This window comes from Rhipicephalus sanguineus, chromosome 7 (assembly GCF_013339695.2).
Source record: "Rhipicephalus sanguineus isolate Rsan-2018 chromosome 7, BIME_Rsan_1.4, whole genome shotgun sequence".
NCBI lineage: Eukaryota > Metazoa > Arthropoda > Arachnida > Ixodida > Ixodidae > Rhipicephalus > Rhipicephalus sanguineus.
Genome location: NC_051182.1, coordinates 154,458,426 through 154,476,418, shown reverse-complemented (window position 1 = coordinate 154,476,418; position 17,993 = coordinate 154,458,426). Strand labels below are relative to the sequence as shown.

The 17,993-nt window shown below is 47.3% G+C and overlaps 1 protein-coding gene and 1 long non-coding RNA gene across 2 annotated transcripts; both read right to left on the bottom strand.

Moving 5' to 3' along the window:
• Positions 1-925: 925 nt before the first annotated feature.
• LOC119399181 (putative mediator of RNA polymerase II transcription subunit 12) lies at positions 926-4,897 on the bottom strand. Its single transcript, XM_049417563.1, has 4 exons — positions 3,299-4,897; positions 2,227-2,704; positions 1,124-1,258; positions 926-1,063 (listed from the first exon to the last, which is right to left on the bottom strand). The coding sequence occupies exons 1-4, from the start codon at positions 4,895-4,897 to the stop codon at positions 957-959; spliced, it is 2,319 nt and encodes a 772-aa protein (XP_049273520.1). The 3' UTR covers positions 926-956.
• Positions 4,898-14,045: 9,148 nt separating this feature from the next.
• Positions 14,046-15,319, bottom strand: LOC119400322 (uncharacterized). The gene is made up of 2 exons (XR_005185049.2): positions 14,957-15,319; positions 14,046-14,334 (listed from the first exon to the last, which is right to left on the bottom strand). It is a non-coding gene; the product is annotated as an uncharacterized LOC119400322 (long non-coding RNA).
• Between the last annotated feature and the right edge of the window lie 2,674 nt (positions 15,320-17,993).

The following is a 17,993-nucleotide window of genomic DNA, read 5'->3' as shown; positions in this document are numbered from 1 at the left end:
CATTTTTTCTGCGACTGAGTAAACCTTTCAACTGTTTGTCGCAAATGCACGTAGTATAATTCTGTGCAGCACGACGCTGAAGCGCCGATAGTGATAAAAAGTGATCATCTGCCCTTTTGATCATCAATGGTACAGATAATATTCATGCCTTTTATAATCCCAGGGGCCCAAGGTGGCAGGTATTGTACGATGTAGGCAGCGAAGAGGAGAGTTTTGATGCATTGCCTTGTATAAAAATTGGAGGTGACCCTAATCCTTGACATAGGTGTCTGGTAGTGGCATTCACACATCGGCGTTCTTGTGCCCTATCCAATTCCTAAGGTTAACAATGTGCTTCGTCGCACTGTCGAAGATGACTGCAGAAACCACGTAAAAAGTAGCGCGTAGTTCACATCTGCTACGCCAGGTGCCGCAACGATTCCAGCCGCTCACAAGAAAATGGTCTACTATTTCAAGGAACGCATTCATTTATTTTCATTATTTATTCTGACAGTTCGTTGGACCTTATATTAAGTGAAGTTATGTTCCGGTATCATATATATCCAATATAGCAGTTAACTAGAACCAGTACCATAGTTTCGTGCCAGCTTTATATTTTACAAGCCTTTTTATGAATGTAGAAAAATCGCTAGTGCTGCACAGGAAGTGATTATAAGAGACACAAGATTGCCGCTCCGGCCTCGTGCCACAAAAAAACGCGACCGCCGGGCTGCCGTTCCCATTCGCGATAAGTGCCGCATGCGACTTAAGCTGACTGCGTTTCTTTCGCTGTTTCGCAATTTCTTTCGTCCTTCAGCTGCTTCAGCTTCGACTCACCTGATAAAGAGGTGAACTGCTATAACGTGTTGACTGTATCACACTTAATCGAAAGAAAAGGTGACATGTGTGCACGTGCTACCAAATATCAAAGGCGTCGTATCAAAACATGTTTTCTTTTTATTCGGTCAACACGCTGTTTATCGCACCAGCCGCCACGTGCGTGGACGCATCGGCAGAAATAGTTCTTGCTGTTGCTGAAGTGACGGCCCTCCGACACCACCTTTAACGCCTGCGGAGTTGTCACCTGCAGTGCGGAAGGTGTCATTGCTGTGGCTACCTGTGGAGCTACCAGCCTTGCTCTCACCATTCTGGCTGCCTCCAAAGCCGTGTCCAAGACCACCTTCATGACCACTGTACATTCCGTCCGGGGACCTACCACCAGCGCTTTGGGAGCTCGCACCTGTAAGACTACTTCCAAGGCCACCGGTGGCGATCCCGCCTGTAGAAGTGCCGACACCAAAAGTACTTTCATTGTTGCTGCCGGAGCTCCTTCCTCGGTGTACAAGAATATTGAGTACTAGTATAATGCATTCAAGAATAAGCACATCAATAATTTCTTGAGCTAAGTTGGCTGTAATTAAGGAAAACATACCGCAAAGCAAGAAATAGCTCCGATAATCACTGTGTTCTCGAAAAGAACAAACGACGTATGCTCTTTTTCCTGAATGTCCTATCACACAGGATATGAAAGAATTTATTTGCGGAATCAAGCTTTCATTGCGGTTCATTACAAAAGAGAATACCGTAGCAATATGCTGCCATTGTGTATAAAAGAGGCTCTTGTAAATATTTGTTCAAGATTCAATAGAGGAACTTCCGGCAAGCTGTGTTACGGGAGATACGAAACGTATCACTCCCTTCTAGCATATAAAAATATCGAAAGTGCTTCAGGTTCATTGATCATTCAAATATAATTCATTCGTAGTCAAAAATATAGGTGACATTTATATGGCGCAAATCAAGGCTTCATTTTTCAACGAGGTTCAGTTGATGGTCTTCATAAAACCTATTATGTTACGTAATCAAATATCAACATAATGTCGTGAAAAGGAATACTGCGCTTGGAGACCTTACTTCAGTTTAGAGGTGTTTGCCAACTGAAGAAGCAACAAGTTATTTCGCACTAAGCTGTTCCCCTTCACTTTATCTTATCAAGCAGCTAATAAGAACGATAGTTCTACAGATGAAGAATGTATCAGCAAACCAACGGTGAAGATATATATTCAGATGAAGGTCCACTGTGCAAGCCAGTTCCGGCGATCAGCAACATGCTGATGCCTTTAGTTTTCTGTTCTAAGCCTGCGCGGATAGAATCCCATATTTATACAAATGATAACGCTTTAGCCCTCTTTAAATCATGACGTACAAGAGAACTTCTGAAATAAATTCCTACTGTCTAGTACTTACGAAACAGTGTCAGCGAGGCTGAATGCTGTTGCGTCTGCTGTTCTTGCTGCTGGCTCTGTAGCTGACTCAGGTGCTGCTGCTGCCTCTGTTGCTGGGTTGTGGGTGCTGGTGGCAGTTTCGGTTCCTGTTCGTGCTGCATCGGCGCTCGTGGTGGCAGAACCAGCTGGTCTTGCTGGTCCTGCGTCAGTGCCGGCAACGCCGGTGTTGGCGCTAGTGCTGGTACCACCAGCTGCTGGCGTTGCATCAGTGGTAGCGTTGCCTGCTGCCTAGGTAGATTATGCTCTAATGCTTGTCGCTGCTGCGTCGTCGGTGGCAGCGGCAACGCCTGCTGCTGCTGTGTTGTTGAGACCTGCTGTGTCGATGGCTTTTGGTGCTGAGGTTGTCGCTCCTCCTGTTGCTGCTGTGTGGGCGGCGGTCGCATCACTAGCTGTGTGGGCTCCTGCTTCGCTGGTAGCAGTGGCACTACCAGCCGCTGTTGCTGCTGTGGCGGCAGGACATGCTGGGTAGGTGGCATGTGGTGCGGCGGCAGTCGATGCTGCGTAGGCGGCGCTGCATCCTGCTCCAATTTCTGTTGCTCCTGCGTTGACGGTAGCTGGGGAACCACCAGCTGCTGATGCTGCTCTGTCGGTGGATTGTCGTGCGGCTGCGGTCGATGCTGTGTCGCTGGCGGTAGAGGCAGCGCCAGTTTCTGTTGCTGCTGCGTCGCCGGAAGCTGGGGCACCACTAGCCGCTGTTGATGTTGTACCATTAGGACTTCCTGTGACGGCGGCTTCAGGTTTCGCGGCTGTTGCTGCGGCGTTGCCGGCGGTACAGGCAAAACCAACTGCTGTTGCTGCTGCGTCGTCGTCGGCAGTCGCGCCACCAGCTGCTGCCGCTGCTGAGTCGCCGGTAGCAGTGGCACCACCGGCCGTTGTTGCTCCTGTGTCGTTACGACTTGCTCTCTTGATGGCTTGTCGTGTGGCGGATTTTGCTGCTGCATCACCGGTTGTCGAGGCATCAGCAACTTCTCTTGATGCTGCGTCGCCGGAAGCAGCGGCACCACTTGCCGATGTCGCTGCTGTGTCGAAAGGACTTGCTGTGTCGGTAGCTTATCGTGTGGCGGATGTTGTTGCTGCATCACCGGCGGGCGAGGCAACGCCAACTTCTGTAGCTGCTGCCTCGTCGAAAGCATGGGCACCACTAGCCGCCGCTGCTGCTGTGTCGTAAGCACTTGCTGTGTCGGTGGCTTATTGTGAGGCAGATGTTGCGGCTGCATCACCGGTGGCCGATGCAGTACCAACTTCTTTTGCTGCTGCGTCGTCGAAAGCAGGGACACCGTTAGCCGCTGGTGCTGCTGTGTCCTTGTAACATGCTGGGATAGTGGCTCGCGGTGTGCCTGTTGTCGATGCTGCGTCACCGGCACTCGAGGCAGTACCAACTTCTGTTGCTGCTGCATCGGTGAAAGCAGAGACACCACTAGACGCTGTTGCTGCGGTAGCGTAAAGTCTTCTCGTGTCGCTGGCGTGCGGTTCGGTAACTGCTGCTGCTGCGACGTCGGCGGCAGTTGCACCGCCAGCTGCTGTCGCTGTTTCAGCGGCTGTCGATGCTGCTTCACAGGCGGCAGTGGCACCACCAGTCGGTGTTGTGGTCGTGGCGCTGAGACCTGCTTTGTAGGTCGCACCGCCATGACAACAACAGCCTTGTCGTTTGGCGGCTGTCGTTGCTTTGCCGCCGGTGGTTGCAGCAGCACCACCACCAGGTGCCGTTGCTGGTGGTGCCGCGCTTGTTGCTGCTGCGTCGATGGCTGTTGTGGCAGCACCGACAGCTGTTGCTGCTGCGTCATCGTTGGAGATCGGACCTGCTGTGTCAGTGGCTTGTGGGGCAGAGGCTGTCGCTGCCGCATGTCCGGCAATTGTGCCAGTACTGACTTCTGTTGCTGCTCCGACGTCGGCGGCCGTGGCACCACTAGGTGCTGATGCAACGGTAGGACTTGCTTTGTCATTAGCTTGTGGGGCTGCATATGTTTCTGCTGCGTTGTCGGTCGTAACAGTGGCTGTTGCTGTTGTGTGGTTAGCTTGTGTAGGTCCGGTGGTTGCTGCTGCATCAGCAGCGGCGGTGGAACCACCCCTTGCTGTTGCTGGTGTAGTGGCCGCTTTTGCTTGGGCGGCTTTTCATGATGCCGTGGCATTGACGGTGGCACTATCTGCTGCTGGCGGTGCGCCAGTGGTTCGTGCTGCTGCACCAGTGGTGGTGACGGTCTCATCAACTGCTGTTGCTGCTGCGTGATCGGTGGCGGCAACACCACCTTTTGTTGCTCCTGGATCGGTGGCTGTTGCTGCTGCGGTTGTTGCTGCTGAGTCGTCGGCAGTAGCACTAGCTGCTCCTTCTGTTTCGGTGGCTTGTGTAGTTCCGATGGCTGCTGCTGTACCAGCAGTGGTGGCGGAACCACTAGCTGCTGTTGCTGCTGTAGTGGCGGCTTTTGCTGCGGTGGTAATGGCGGTGGCGCTATCTGCTGCAGGTGGTGGGTGGGTGGTTCGTTCTGCTGTATCGTTGGTGGTGACAGCTGCATCAACGTCTCCTTCTTCTGCGTGATCGGTGGCGGCAGCGCCACCAGATGTTGCTCCTGTGTATGGCGCGATGTCACATGGGCCACTGATGTGGCGAGTAGCCAGATAATAAAAAAGTTGTCCATGTTTCCGAACTATGCTGAGCTTGCAGCGATTGTGAATGCAGAGAAGCTTTTTATTTACGTGGAGCAACTGCTCCTAGTCACCTGCAACTGAAAAAGTCTTTTTTTTTTGTTTTCGTAGAAGAAGGCTATTGTAGGTACGGACGTCTGATAGAAGCTCTTGAACATTCGAAACCGAAAACTATTGTATAAACACGAGTAAGACAGATTGTTTTCGTTCAGTGAACAAACTCTCTGTCTGCTTGCAGAGAGTCCTTTGCCACGTAAATAGCCGTAAAGAGTCAGGGAAGCTATTGTGTACATCGTACGTCATGTACAGATGTCCTTAACTCGCCACCGGTACTAACGTTAATATAGAAATAAGCTTGACCATTTTGTCTGAACAAACATAGCTTGTTTTAGGGTTAGCACACCTATGAACAAACAAGGAAAGCGCCACTGTTAGGCCAGGTATAGGAGGCAATAGCCGAGAGGACACCAAAAGATATCTTCAGAAGATATTGTTGTCCAGTCATTTTTAGCTAGGTTATGCAGATGAATCTTCATGATTTTTTTGTAATAGCACTCTTGCCCAAAAATTTTGCATGAAGGGAGTGGGTGCGCGAAGCGAATAGGCGGGAGAGAAAGTGAGGCAAATTTATGGTTCATAAGATGGAAAAATTATCCAGATATACAAGGGTATGACATATAACTTACACTTGTGATATACTCAATGTTGTTTGTTATGAAGTGTCTTGCAGTAATTTTCGAGCTGTGGCGACGTGAGTTACAATAACCATGGAGCAACAAGGAACTGTCAGTCTGTTTGAAGCACCCAGTATACCAAGAGCATAAGTTGGAGGTGCGGCCTTCGGAGAGGCCTTCGTCGCCTCTTTTACGGTGCTTACGTGCTACAAGTACTCAGCATAGACAGTCGTGGTTGAACAAGCACACACATCACGAAATAGTGCAAACGCACTCGACAAGGGATGCAGGTTAAGGTTAGTGCTGAACTACTGACAAATTCGTTTAGTTTTGCAGGTGCAAACCAAGCTAGATGTAGAAAACTTTCGGGGACAGCTGCAATTGCCTGCAATTGCCTGCGAAGAAAAAGGAGATGGCTTTCGCCTTGGAGTCGCACAAATGCATATTAGGCCGTGTGACTTTTGCTTCACAGAAATCGACAACGCTGGATCTACTTTCAAGTAACATCTGGGCCAGCTCAGGGAGGTACTGTCCTGTAATGATAGCATGTGAACATTATGGACTGTCCCACTAATACAGTTTCGTTCTGCAAGATCTCTAGATGCGACAACAGAACTGAACATAAGACTACTCTTAGCAAGGACGTTATTTCGGCCTAGTTGGTTATTCATGACCCTTCAAAACAGTGCACGAACGACACAAGAACACATCAGATGCGACATATGTATGACTCGTCATTTGTGTTTTTCCATAATTTACGCTCTGGTCAGACTATCACTATCCTAGTTAAAGGGAATGGTTATTAACGCAGAGAATAGTCTTTTCTGTGTCACGAGCTAACAACAAGTATTAGATTTTTAGTTCTTCAAATTTATAGAGAGTTGCAAGACACACATGCGCAAAAAAATGCTCCTGTCCATTATCTAATTTTGAGCGTGTAGGGGAAATATTACCAACATAATCACATTTTGGGAATATTGCTTTCTTTACAAACATTCAGGCACTTACCACGAAATATGGGAATCGAGTTCATGCGAAGCACTTGGTGAGCAGCTTTTTTTTTTGTCGTTGTGAGCCAAGGGTTGCGAGCGTGATCGACGTCTTTGTAGTTGCATTGCATATCCTTGTCTTACCAAGCACGTTGACTCTACTGGGGCTAAAGAGCAGCTGATGGTGCGACCTAACTTCGGCGCTTACGTTAGGGCTCAGACGTCAGTTTTATTTAAATGAAGTGCACGCTGCAGCGCGATGATGCGTTTATCATAAGTAATGGTCGTTGGCGTCTAGGCACTATCAACGCTGTACTATAGTTTGCTAATTCATAGGAGGGCCTACGTAATGTTCATTACACTGTTATCACAGCGAGCAGCCCACGCTGCAACGAAATCGGATGCTAGAGGCTGGCGTACTTGGCTCTAGATGCACGTTAAAGAACCTCAGGTCGTCGATATTTTTAAGCCTTCTACTATAGCGTGCCTACTCATCATATCGGGGTTCCTGCGCGTAGAACCCCAACAATTATTATTAGACAGATTTAGTTGGGCGTCCGCAACAACGTACGGACGCAGCCTGCCAGCCATTTCCTATGACACGCTGCGTCCGTACGTTGTTGCGGACGTTCAACTAAATCTGTCCATTAAAACTGCAGTTGGCGTTGTCCTGACATGAGGCCTCTATAAGGTTTTTTTTTTTCGCATTTGCAAGCACTGGCGTGGGTTTGCGGTAGAATACTTCAATGCCACGCCGAATTCATGGGTTCTCTCTCGAACCCTAATTTTTTTCTTTGCTTTCATCGGGATTCCTCACTCACCGGCAAATCCGTCGATGCCGGCACCCGATTTTCTGCGACACGCGATCCTTGACGGTGCCACATTAAGCTATGCAAAGGTCCATTCTCAACTTGCATTGGTTGATGCTGTGAATCACGTGCGGTGCATGCCTGCATTACATGAGCCGTGCTGAGCGGGCATGTGTCACACCTAACTAATAGAAAGGATTTCATGACGTACGCAGTAGGCATGTAATTTTGTTCATGTAATATCCTGTTAATGGTGTTCGTCATACACTCATGTTCTCCTGGAATAATTTTGGTATATACATAATCATAGAGATCACCAGAAAAGCACCCGCACGTAAACGGAGATAGATAGATAGATAGATAGATAGATAGATAGATAGATAGATAGATAGATAGATAGATAGATAGATAGATAGATAGATAGATAGATAGATAGATAGATAGATAGATAGATAGATAGATAGATAGATAGATAGATAGATAGATAGATAGATAGATAGATAGATAGATAGATAGATAGATAGATAGATAGATAGATAGATAGATAGATAGATAGATAGATAGATAGATAGAAATGCTTCGCATGTAAAAGTTAAGACTTTATGAGCGTACCTCCCAAAACAATGGGCGCCATATGTCTTTCTTACGTTTCAATTATTGAAATCAGTTATCCTCCAACTTTTTATACTTCCAGGATGGCGTACATTTTTTTCCACGAATTCTACGTCACCCAGATAACTCACACGCCGTTCCTTCTTATGTGGTAATACCGTGTGCGCAGCGTTAAAGAAAGGAAAGGCGTGTATGATAGGTGAGAATTATCGGTTATGAATGAGTTAAGCTCCAAACGATGTCATAATTTGTTAGAGTACACTGACACAGTTTGCACAATGCCTATTCTTTGGTGTCGGCTAGTGAGTTGCAAAACTGTGGTCAGTGCCCGAGCTCGAATATCTGTGCGTCACTTGTTGCCGGCATGCTGACGTAAGTATTCACCAATTTTAAAGAATACAGTGAAAATCCCCATTCGTCGAAAACATGAAATTTTGCAGGTGCATACTCCAAACTGATGACAGAGCTACAGCGATCCAGTACGAAAGCAATTCGTGCTAGGCGGCAGCGTTTCACTTTACAAGGAAGTAACGGGTTCACATATGGGCACAAAAAAAGAGAAACAGTTTTCCATGGTTGTTTCCCTTCTTTCGTTTCCAAATTTGTACGGCTTATTTGCTTTAACGATTTGTCGAGCCACTCTACTTACGATAAAAACGTCAGCAAATTTTATTCCTGTTCTTTATCTATATTGAAAAGCTTGCTGTCCACCGTTACGAATAAGGCAAACACAGCACGCTATGGCGCTACAAGAACTGATGTAAATTTTCTTCATAGAACAACGCGTGAGTGGTACAAACTAAATACTGTGCGAAGTACTGAAATCACCTAGTCGTCTTTGCTTTCTCTATGCTGCCCAAATATAACATTCTCTCAGTTTTCAGCCTGCCCTGCTGCGGTTTGTTAGGGTGCCCAGTGGACAATACAATACGAATTGATGTGCGCCCAAGCCATTAATATCAATTTTGTTAAGCTTATGAATCTCTACATAACTGTATCGAGAAGAACAGCAAGAAACTCGTGCTTGCATACGTCATGTTCTACTAAGCACTATGAAAGACACTGCCTCAACGCTTCAAAGAAACGCTATTATTAAAGCACATCACCAGGGAGTTTTCGAATAGTGGCCCCAAAATTTTGGGGCCCCAAAGCCCTTTGGATGTGTCGCTTTGGGTCAAGTAGGAGCTAGGAGTTTTCGAATAAGGTCTGTGGCGCTTTGGGCACACCCCCAATTCTAGGTCACTCTAGTCTGGGCCAAGAACCATCGCTTCAGTGGGCGCCGTCGTGCTTGTTTGACTCAAAGCTTTTGAGGCAGGCTTTGAGGCTCTCGCTAAATGGTGAAATAGCGTCCCCAACACAAAACGCAAACGCTGTTGGGGTCTCGCGCATGCGCAGTGGCCTCGACGCTATTTCTTTGGGGCCCCGAAACGTTTGGGGCCTGTGTTTGAAAACTCCCTACTGCCTCTCTTGTAGATTCAAGAGTGCGTCGTAGCTTCGTGATGCGTCATACTTTACTGTGAGACGCGAATATCGAGGCTCAATATAGCATCTGCTGCATTGTTGCTTCCCCAGCGTAAGTGCAGCGAGCATGGCACAGAAAAAGGAACACAATTGTTATCACATGCACTTTGTTGGGGTTTCCTAAAGAAGTCCTATTCAGTTTTCAGAAATCATAACACTGAACCCTAAACCTCCCTTTACAAACTCGAACAGCTGCGAGGGCGTCTGGTAGCGCCGCGTAACCGTCAGCTGCGGCCGCGTCTCGCCGACTCGGTCGCAGCGGTAGGCCGAGAAGTTGGCGGTGGTTTCTTGACCAGCGCTCGCTACAACTGCAGCGTCACGCCCACCAACTGGCTCACGCGGGCCAAGAAACCTCCGCCAAATTATCGGCCTACCGCTGCGACCAAGTCGGCGAGACGCGGCCGCAGCTGATTTCGTTCACTCAAACCACGCCTGAGACCAGCAAGATCGCGGCGCGCGAATAAGCTAGTCACTTGGCTTTTTAAAGACGATAGTCTTTCTTGGGGAACTTAAACGCAGAAATTTTGGTCTGTCTTTCTGTCTTTCTGTTTGTCGACACGTCACCCGATTCAGCCAACCGGCCAAAGTTGAACCACTTGCTTACCGCCCACCCATCTTGAACTGGTACGGCTGTTCATACTTGTGAACGTTGTCGATCAAAAAGTAAATATTACGCATATCTGAGGCGTAACATCATTAGGTAAGTATTAGGTGGTGTGTTCCTTTAATAGAAAATACATAGATACACAATTTTAAAGACCTTGATGGTATGCGTTTAACGTTGAGACAGTAACGCCTTTATTAAAATATTGCCACAGCTGAAGCGATCAGCGGTCCAAGCCGAGCAAGCGCGAGCGCCAACAACAACCGTCTTCGTCTTCTTCTTTCACAGGCGTTCTTGTCTGCGCCCTACCATGTTACAAATCACTCCCCCGCGGAAAAGGAGCCATCCTGGCGACCTAAGGAACAGGTACAACTGGTGGGTCATAATGCGGCTTCAGTCGATCGACGTGAACAGTGTCTCGGCCGCGACGACGGCGGTCCGTAGATGATTGAACAGGCTCAGTCATATAGTTAACTGGGGATGCTTGACGTAGGACGCGGTAGGGGCCTTCGTACTTAGGCAGTAGCTTTGTGGAAAGGCCAGGAGCGGAGGAGGGAACGCGAAGCCACACCAACGTTCCGGGCGAATACGACTGAGGAGGCAGGTCTTCGTCGTGACGGTCCTTCTGGCCCTACTCGCCCTACAATGTTACAACCCTAGTTTCTTAAGGTGCGCAGAAAATGCGACTGCGCTGAAACTTGTCTTCCTCCATGCCCTCTGCACAAGCTCATGTTGTGTTTCGGTTTCTGTTCAGTATTGCATTGTACGAATGACAGGGGGCGCCGCTCTGGCATTCCTGTTTTACCCAGGCGACGTGTAAGTAAGAGAGTTTGTGGAGAGTACTCGTTCAGTGCGGACGTTTCTTCTTCGGCGCATCGCGCCAAACAGCGTGTTCGGGCTGGCCGGCGTCCCCACCGGTCGCGTTGGTCACCGCCGGTCTTCGCCTGCCGCTGCGCCGGGACTACCAGCCCGCAACACAGCACTCATGTTTCCCGACGTATTGCCAGATGGCGTCCATATCTCACGCAGCACCTCTTCTACCGTCTTTAGTCGACATTTGCAGCGAAGCACGCAGATACGCGGCCAATTTTTTTTTTGTATTTCGCGGTGTTTCTTTGCAGCTTGTAAAAAATGGTACGCGTCAGTCTTTCTTTATCGCAAATAATGCAATGGGGGTTTATGAAGACGCTCTCGAACTTTGCAAATCCCATTTATTGCCCAAAGTCCATATTTAGCAGTTTAGTAAATAATCCCAATTAAGTAACTAATAATTACAAAACAAAAATTGTCTGTAGTGCGCACAGTGGCTGTCAGCAATATCGAAGTGATTTCACTCGTCTGCCTCTAATATTGCATTTTTTTTACCCTTGGCACAAGTTAGCTGAGACACCCGGCATATTCAAGCAATGGTTGACTATAGCTTGAGGGGCCAATAGTTATTAATATATTTTAGATGCAGATAGCCAGCACTGCAACCCCAATGGCGTCGCCCCGACACGACGCTTGCATAGGGTATTTTTCCTTAGAAGTTGAAAGCACTTGCGTGCCTCTGTGATAGAATAGTTGAGTGCGTCAGAGTTCCTCGGTTCGATTCCGGCTCGAGCTTGAAAGGAGCCGATAGGTGTACCCAGATCAAGCGAAAAGCTTCCCGTGAAATCTTTGTAATTTTACGTCTACCTACTGATGAGTGTTCAAGACACGCTTAACGTTCTTCGCAGAGGCGCTGGTGTGCTGAGGCATCGCGCACTCGAGGATATGGGTGCTGGACCTCGTTTAGCCGCGCATGTCTTATCTGTCCCCAACAGAAACGGCATGCCGGGTGCTTAGATCATGTGATGTGTTTGTATCGTTCAAGGTCCTTGGAGGATGGTGGTAGTCATAGTAGTAGCAGTAGTAGTAGTAGTTATAGTAGCTGTAGCAGCAGTAGCAGTAATAGTAGTAGTAGTGTTAGTAGTAGTAGTAGTGTTAGTAGTAGTAGTAGTAGTAGTAGTAGTAGTAGTAGTAGTAGTAGTAGTAGTAGTAGTAGTAGTAACGTGGTTGTTTACTTGAGCAATATATACGAAAATGGGGGAACGAATTGCGAGAAGGAAAGGAAGACACGTCACCACTAGTTTAACTCAGAAGGCATCCTCTGCTTAACTCAGTCCGGGCGAATTGTGTGCCACATTTTCCTTCCCATACCCAACATTTTTCAGCCTCCATATGAACTTGCATATTGTCTTATGTTTTATCATTCCTGCTTGCTTTTCTTTTCCTGGTATCTCCGACCGGTTGGCTAAACTGTGTCTAGAAGTGTGTCGCCCTGGTTTTAGCATATCGTCATTTATGTATTTGATATGTCTGTGCCACTTTATTCGTCGATTGAGAGCTCAAGTGAGTGATAGCACTCATTCAGTTCAGCTGACGAATTGTGTTTTCGTTCAGGTCCCCTTTATACCTATCGTTGTGGAGCGGCTAAAATCGCTGCCAAATTTTACCATGTAGGATACCTTAGTTGATGCCAAAAAAGGCAACTCATGTTTTTTCTATCAAAGAAAAACGCTTCCCTATAATAGACATGAAGGTGTCTCTTTTCCTTGTTACATCGGGGCAAACGCGTTGCGTATGGGGCTTGTATCAAGGCAGCGCCGCACCATACGGATTTCTGTAGTGTACAGCAGTAGAGCCGTGGGCCCGTTGTCAGTTGGAGAACTAGCCACAATTTTTTGTGAACCCTAAATAAGGATTCGTCGATATCGGGATACATTGGCTGCAAGGGATCATTCCGCAACACGGGGCCTTCAACGCGAGTATACCACTCGCGAGGAGCGACTTTACATCAGAGTTTCAGAGGCAATGAAGCCAACTCCTTGTGAAAGCCGACTGCAACGAAAGGCGAAGCGCTAAAGCGACATCGATGCATATAACAGTCGCCGTTTTATTGGCCATATATATTACACGAAGAATACGCGTGCAAATTAAGTTCAACGAGGATATTATTGCATGCACCTCCAAAAAAGAACACAGAACAATTGATGACAGTGAGCACTAGTTTTCACAGTGCTGGCGTTGTAAAAGCCTGGCTTCTTTGAGATAACACAGGCGGAAACACTGGGCTTGCAGACCCTGGAATGCTCAGAGTTTTTCAGTCATACCAGTTGCGAAACTGCGGTCCAAAACCCATCATCAGCAGATGACGCGACAATCAGCACACTGCCGCAATTTCGGCCAATGGTGTGTCCGGATTTTGATACATGGAGCCTATGGGGAGTTTCGCAACTCGTATTATTGAAGATCTCTGAGGAATGCTGGCTCCCACAGTCATGTGAAGCGCAGAACCATCTCGTGTTGCTCAATCTTTCAAACTACCGCAGATTATTTTCAAGGTGGGATGCGCGCCGCTTTTTACAACCTTTGCAACGCAGAGCAAGGTTCTGATGGGCACAGGCCGGGCTGACTAGAGTCCATTTTTTACCTGGCCTGCCCTTGCTACACCTTTTGTTATTGTTTTACCCCTTCCACGTGAAATGCAATAACTGACCTCGCATTTGATTTGTTTCGCCTCCTCGCATGCATAGGTTTCTCTCATGTTACATTGTAATTATTTAAATGACTCAAGTTTTTCATCCACTTCTATACCCTGAAATATTTTTCAATTGTTTTCTCGGTTCCTGTTGTTGACGGCAAACCAAGATCTTCATTATATCTCACCATCAAGCTTCATACATCAGCTAAGTGGTGTACCAACCCACAAGCCTGAAAGTGTGAAACAAGCTTGTCACATGTCGTGTGAAACTCCATTCTATCATACATTCGATCCTCAGAAATAGCAATGGCCGATAACAGTTTACTTCCTGAAACGGTCATTCCAACCAGCAATGACTGTGGCAGTGTGAGAAAGGGTCAATGAGAAGACCTTCATGTTGGAACGGCACAACAAGAAAACAACAGTATCCGTCTCAGCGAGCAAGTTGGCGTTTGTCTTTATTATACAAGAGCTTTTCTTATCGACGCCATCACAGTACTAACATTACCAGTACTGCACCTGTTGCTGTTGGCCGTACCAGCCACCACCGAATCCATTGCCTTGGCCATAGTAGACGTTCGAAGGATAGTTGGAGCCGTAGCCAAAGCTATTGCTGCTGCCTCCGTTTCCATACACGCTCAGTCCTCCAAGGCCACCAGGGAAGGGATAATAACTGCCTGAACCACTTCCCCAGTAGCTGCCGTATGCGCCGCTGCCTGCAAGCGTAGAGGGGATAAGGTTGATTAACAAAGCTATTGGGCCGTAGGCAAACGCGTTCCTTGAGTTGGCCTTTTTTTTCCATTTCGAAGCATTTCTTAGTGAACCAAAGGCACTTTGACTGTTTCTATCTATCTATCTATCTATCTATCTATCTATCTATCTATCTATCTATCTATCTATCTATCTATCTATCTATCTATCTATCTATCTATCTATCTATCTATCTATCTATCTATCTATCTATCTATGTCTAGGTGTTCTCGCGGTCGTCTCGTTATTTTGGTATACAATACAGTCTTTATACCCTTGCTTTGTCTTTGCCATTCCTCTAAATTGCTCCCCCACCAAAAAGTAACTCGGCTGTCCCGAAACCGACGCTGTCATTTCCATCTTTTCTGTCTTCGATATTTTTAACATTTTAGGTGACCTTTCTCATCGTCTTCTCTTTTGGTGTGCATTTTTTGCGCCCTAAAGAAGTTTTAATAATTCACGGGACGCGCATGGGCAGCTATCCACAGCACATATAAAATATGTGTAAGTCGAAGCAGTAAGGCAGCCACTTACTGTTTCCACATTTGAACAAGTGAAATTTGACAAGACATGCACACCTATACTTACCGTAGTCATAAGGGCTGTAACTGTTGGAGCCACTTCTCCACAGTATGTTCTGCTGATAGGACGCCGACGCAGGCCACTGATATCGCGAGCACGGAGACTAGCAGAAGACGGGTCATGGTTGGTGCTTCAAACTGTCCAATGAATGTACTGTCTTTGAAAGCTAGTACGCCCTTTATAGACAAAAAATATCTCAGCGCCGGTCACCTGTCATTTCGAAGGATGATGCCAAAGCTGCATTTGCAATCCATCGGACATATTGTTCCGGCTATCGTCCCTAAGAGTCACAAAATGCTTTGTTCTTTCACAGAATGTGGTTCCGGAAAAAACCGAGAGCTTTTGTACATTTTCTGCGACTAGTCTACGCTCTCTTAGGGCCAGCCAACTTGAAATGGCTTCATTGAGAAAGGCTGACGGAAAACTCGCCCTCTGTGATTGATTGATAGGACAAAACTAAAATGCAGTGAATTGTTTTGTCCGCCCATGGCACGTGCCGTTGTTTCTGTGCTCAGCACTTACGGCAATGCCACAGCTTTGATGTGGGACACGTCGTTGTTTTTCTGGGGTTCGTAGAAGAACAATTCTGTATAATGTAAGTGAGCCTGCTGTCCTTCATACTAAAATAGAGTGGCGAGCACAGGTATGCTGAAAACCATGGATGTTTAGAATGACAACAAAGGAAACACTGCCCCGTTTATACCAGTTACCCGTGTCTTAGAAACTCTACCTTTGTAAATGTCGCGTTACAAAGCGCTCACTAATATGGGAGAAAGGAAAGAATCACGTACAACTTTTTTTTCAATCTTGAGCGGGGACCATAACAAAGAAGCAACACTGGCATGCCATGTGCTTCAAAGTACTGTCGCCTTTGTCAGCTCAGTGTCCCCTTGAATTTTAATGATGCCTTGGATGTTAGTCTTCGCTTTTAAAAGACCAGCGAAGAACGCGCCCTGAGAGAATGTCATGCTCCAGATCTACTAACCCGTCATGACAGCGCATGCGCCTTTGAAAGCGTAAACGTGTCTAGAGGGCTCATGTCAATACTCCTTCAGTACAATGAACATGTCCCTAGCAGACACTACCAAAACCTATGTAATGATTGTGAGGAGGACCTCGAACACATAGGCGCGGCGTTACCACCAGAGTTTCAATTGGGACCTTTCTTTTTTCAAAGCATGTTGTCACGGGCAAATTGGCGCGTGGCATTTCCCCCCCCCCTCCCTCTGAAAAAGCATCGTCCCGACGCTTGTAAGAGAACATGGAAGGGGTAAAAAAGTGAATGATCAAATAAAGTACAATGCAATTTAAGGAAAAACCAGAGTCCTAAGGTTCGGTAACGCGTATAAAACGGCGTAAAGCGCACGACATGGACGACTTCAGGTAGTGCGCGGCGCCACTGAGAGTTCGTGATGCCATCCTAGATGACCTCGTAGCTTAGAGCGCCGAGACGTCGACTCTCGCTTGGCTTGCGAGAGGTACTGGGATCGATCCAGCACGTCCACCAGACTTCACGGGGTCGTGACGTTGACGAAGGAAGCAGTTGGTGCATCCCAGATGAAACTCTTTATTTGACCGGACTTGTGGCCGGGAAACGGAAAAAAAAAACTACAGGCAATACACACTGTGCACTGATAGCGGCGAACGGAGCGTCGGCCGTCGATAATCTGATCTGCAGTAAGGCGCGTCGGCATTTATACATGCGGCATCTAACATTCGAGCCTTATCGCTAGTGCCTGCGTTAGTTTCAGAATAATCTCAGCTATTCGCGTTTGAGAGTTCCAGCCTTTAAAAAGATTCTCTCATAATCTGCAAGGTTCCCAGACATTAGGGCGCGGCTCGTGTAAGGCAGCGGCTAGCGTGCGAAGGACTACATAAAAATAACAAAAGAAGCGCGTGTTGCATCATGATCTATCTATCTATCAGGGGCGTAGCCAAGGGGGGGTTGGGGGGGTTCAACCCCCCCCCCCCCCCCGAAATTTTTCAATTTTGCTTGCGCATATATACACGCACACATACAAACGCACGCACGAACATACATAAAGTATGGTTGAACCCCCCTCGAAAAAAATTTCTGGCTACGCCCCTGCTATCTATCTATCTATCTATCTATCTATCTATCTATCTATCTATCTATCTATCTATCTCTATCTATCTATCTATATCTATCTATCTATCTATCTATCCTCGCACATCGTGATGTCATCCATGTCGCTTCATGAATTTCTTGATTACGTGCATGCCAGAATGCGCAGTGTGACCTTTACACGTTAGACAAAGCCAAATTAGGTACCATGATATAAATCGCATGAATATGCATCGCAGCATAAATAACAAATGACATTTGTTGTCACGTGGTTGGCACCGTGAAGAAGGCTGCAGCGAGACTGGGAAATGCGCACTAGGCCAACTTGTGCCCGGGAAATGAAAAGTCAAGATAGAAGCGATTCGCGCTGAACACTGATAGCGGCCAACAGAGCGTCGGCCGTCAGTAATCTGATCTGCGGTGAGGTGCGTTGGCATTTATGCATGCGGCACCGAACATTCGAGACTTAACGCAAGTCCTCGCGTAAGCTCTCAAATAAACTTCAGCATTCGCGTCCAGCGCGTAATCTTCACAGAAAGATCTCAGTCAATCACGAAGCTTCTCAAACATTGCGGCCGGGTCCGCGTCGAGCGTTGCTAACAGTCTTTGCGGGTGAGATCCGAACACATCCAAATAAAGCAATAAACACGCGTGGCAATATGCTACACATGCCATGCGTGCCATACATGTACAGGTGTCACGACGTGTGACATATTTAATCAGGAAATTCCATCGCTGGTTGGCTAAGTGTCCGCTGTAGATTGATGTAACTTTGCGCAGTACTGCCTAACTGTCGGCTAACATCGGGTGTGCTATTCTGGACACTGTCAAATTCCGCTATATTTTCAAATTTCGTAATGGTGGCATTTTAGGCATATCATGGAGGTCGTAGCAGCCCTCTGGTCCAATCAGATTTGGCCGATGGCGGAATACGACAACTGGCGGAATTTGACAATG

Coding starts and splice junctions, on each gene's coding strand:
- LOC119399181 (XM_049417563.1), bottom strand. CDS start 4,897: ATGGACAACTTTTTTATTATCTGGCTACTCGCCACATCAGTGGCCCAT. Junction 2,705..3,298: donor ATAAGCTACCGACACAGCAA/GTCCTTTCGACA, acceptor CCGCCACAGCAG/CAACAGCGGCTGGTAGTGCC. Junction 1,259..2,226: donor AGCCTCGCTGACACTGTTTC/GTAAGTACTAGA, acceptor GCACTTCTACAG/GCGGGATCGCCACCGGTGGC.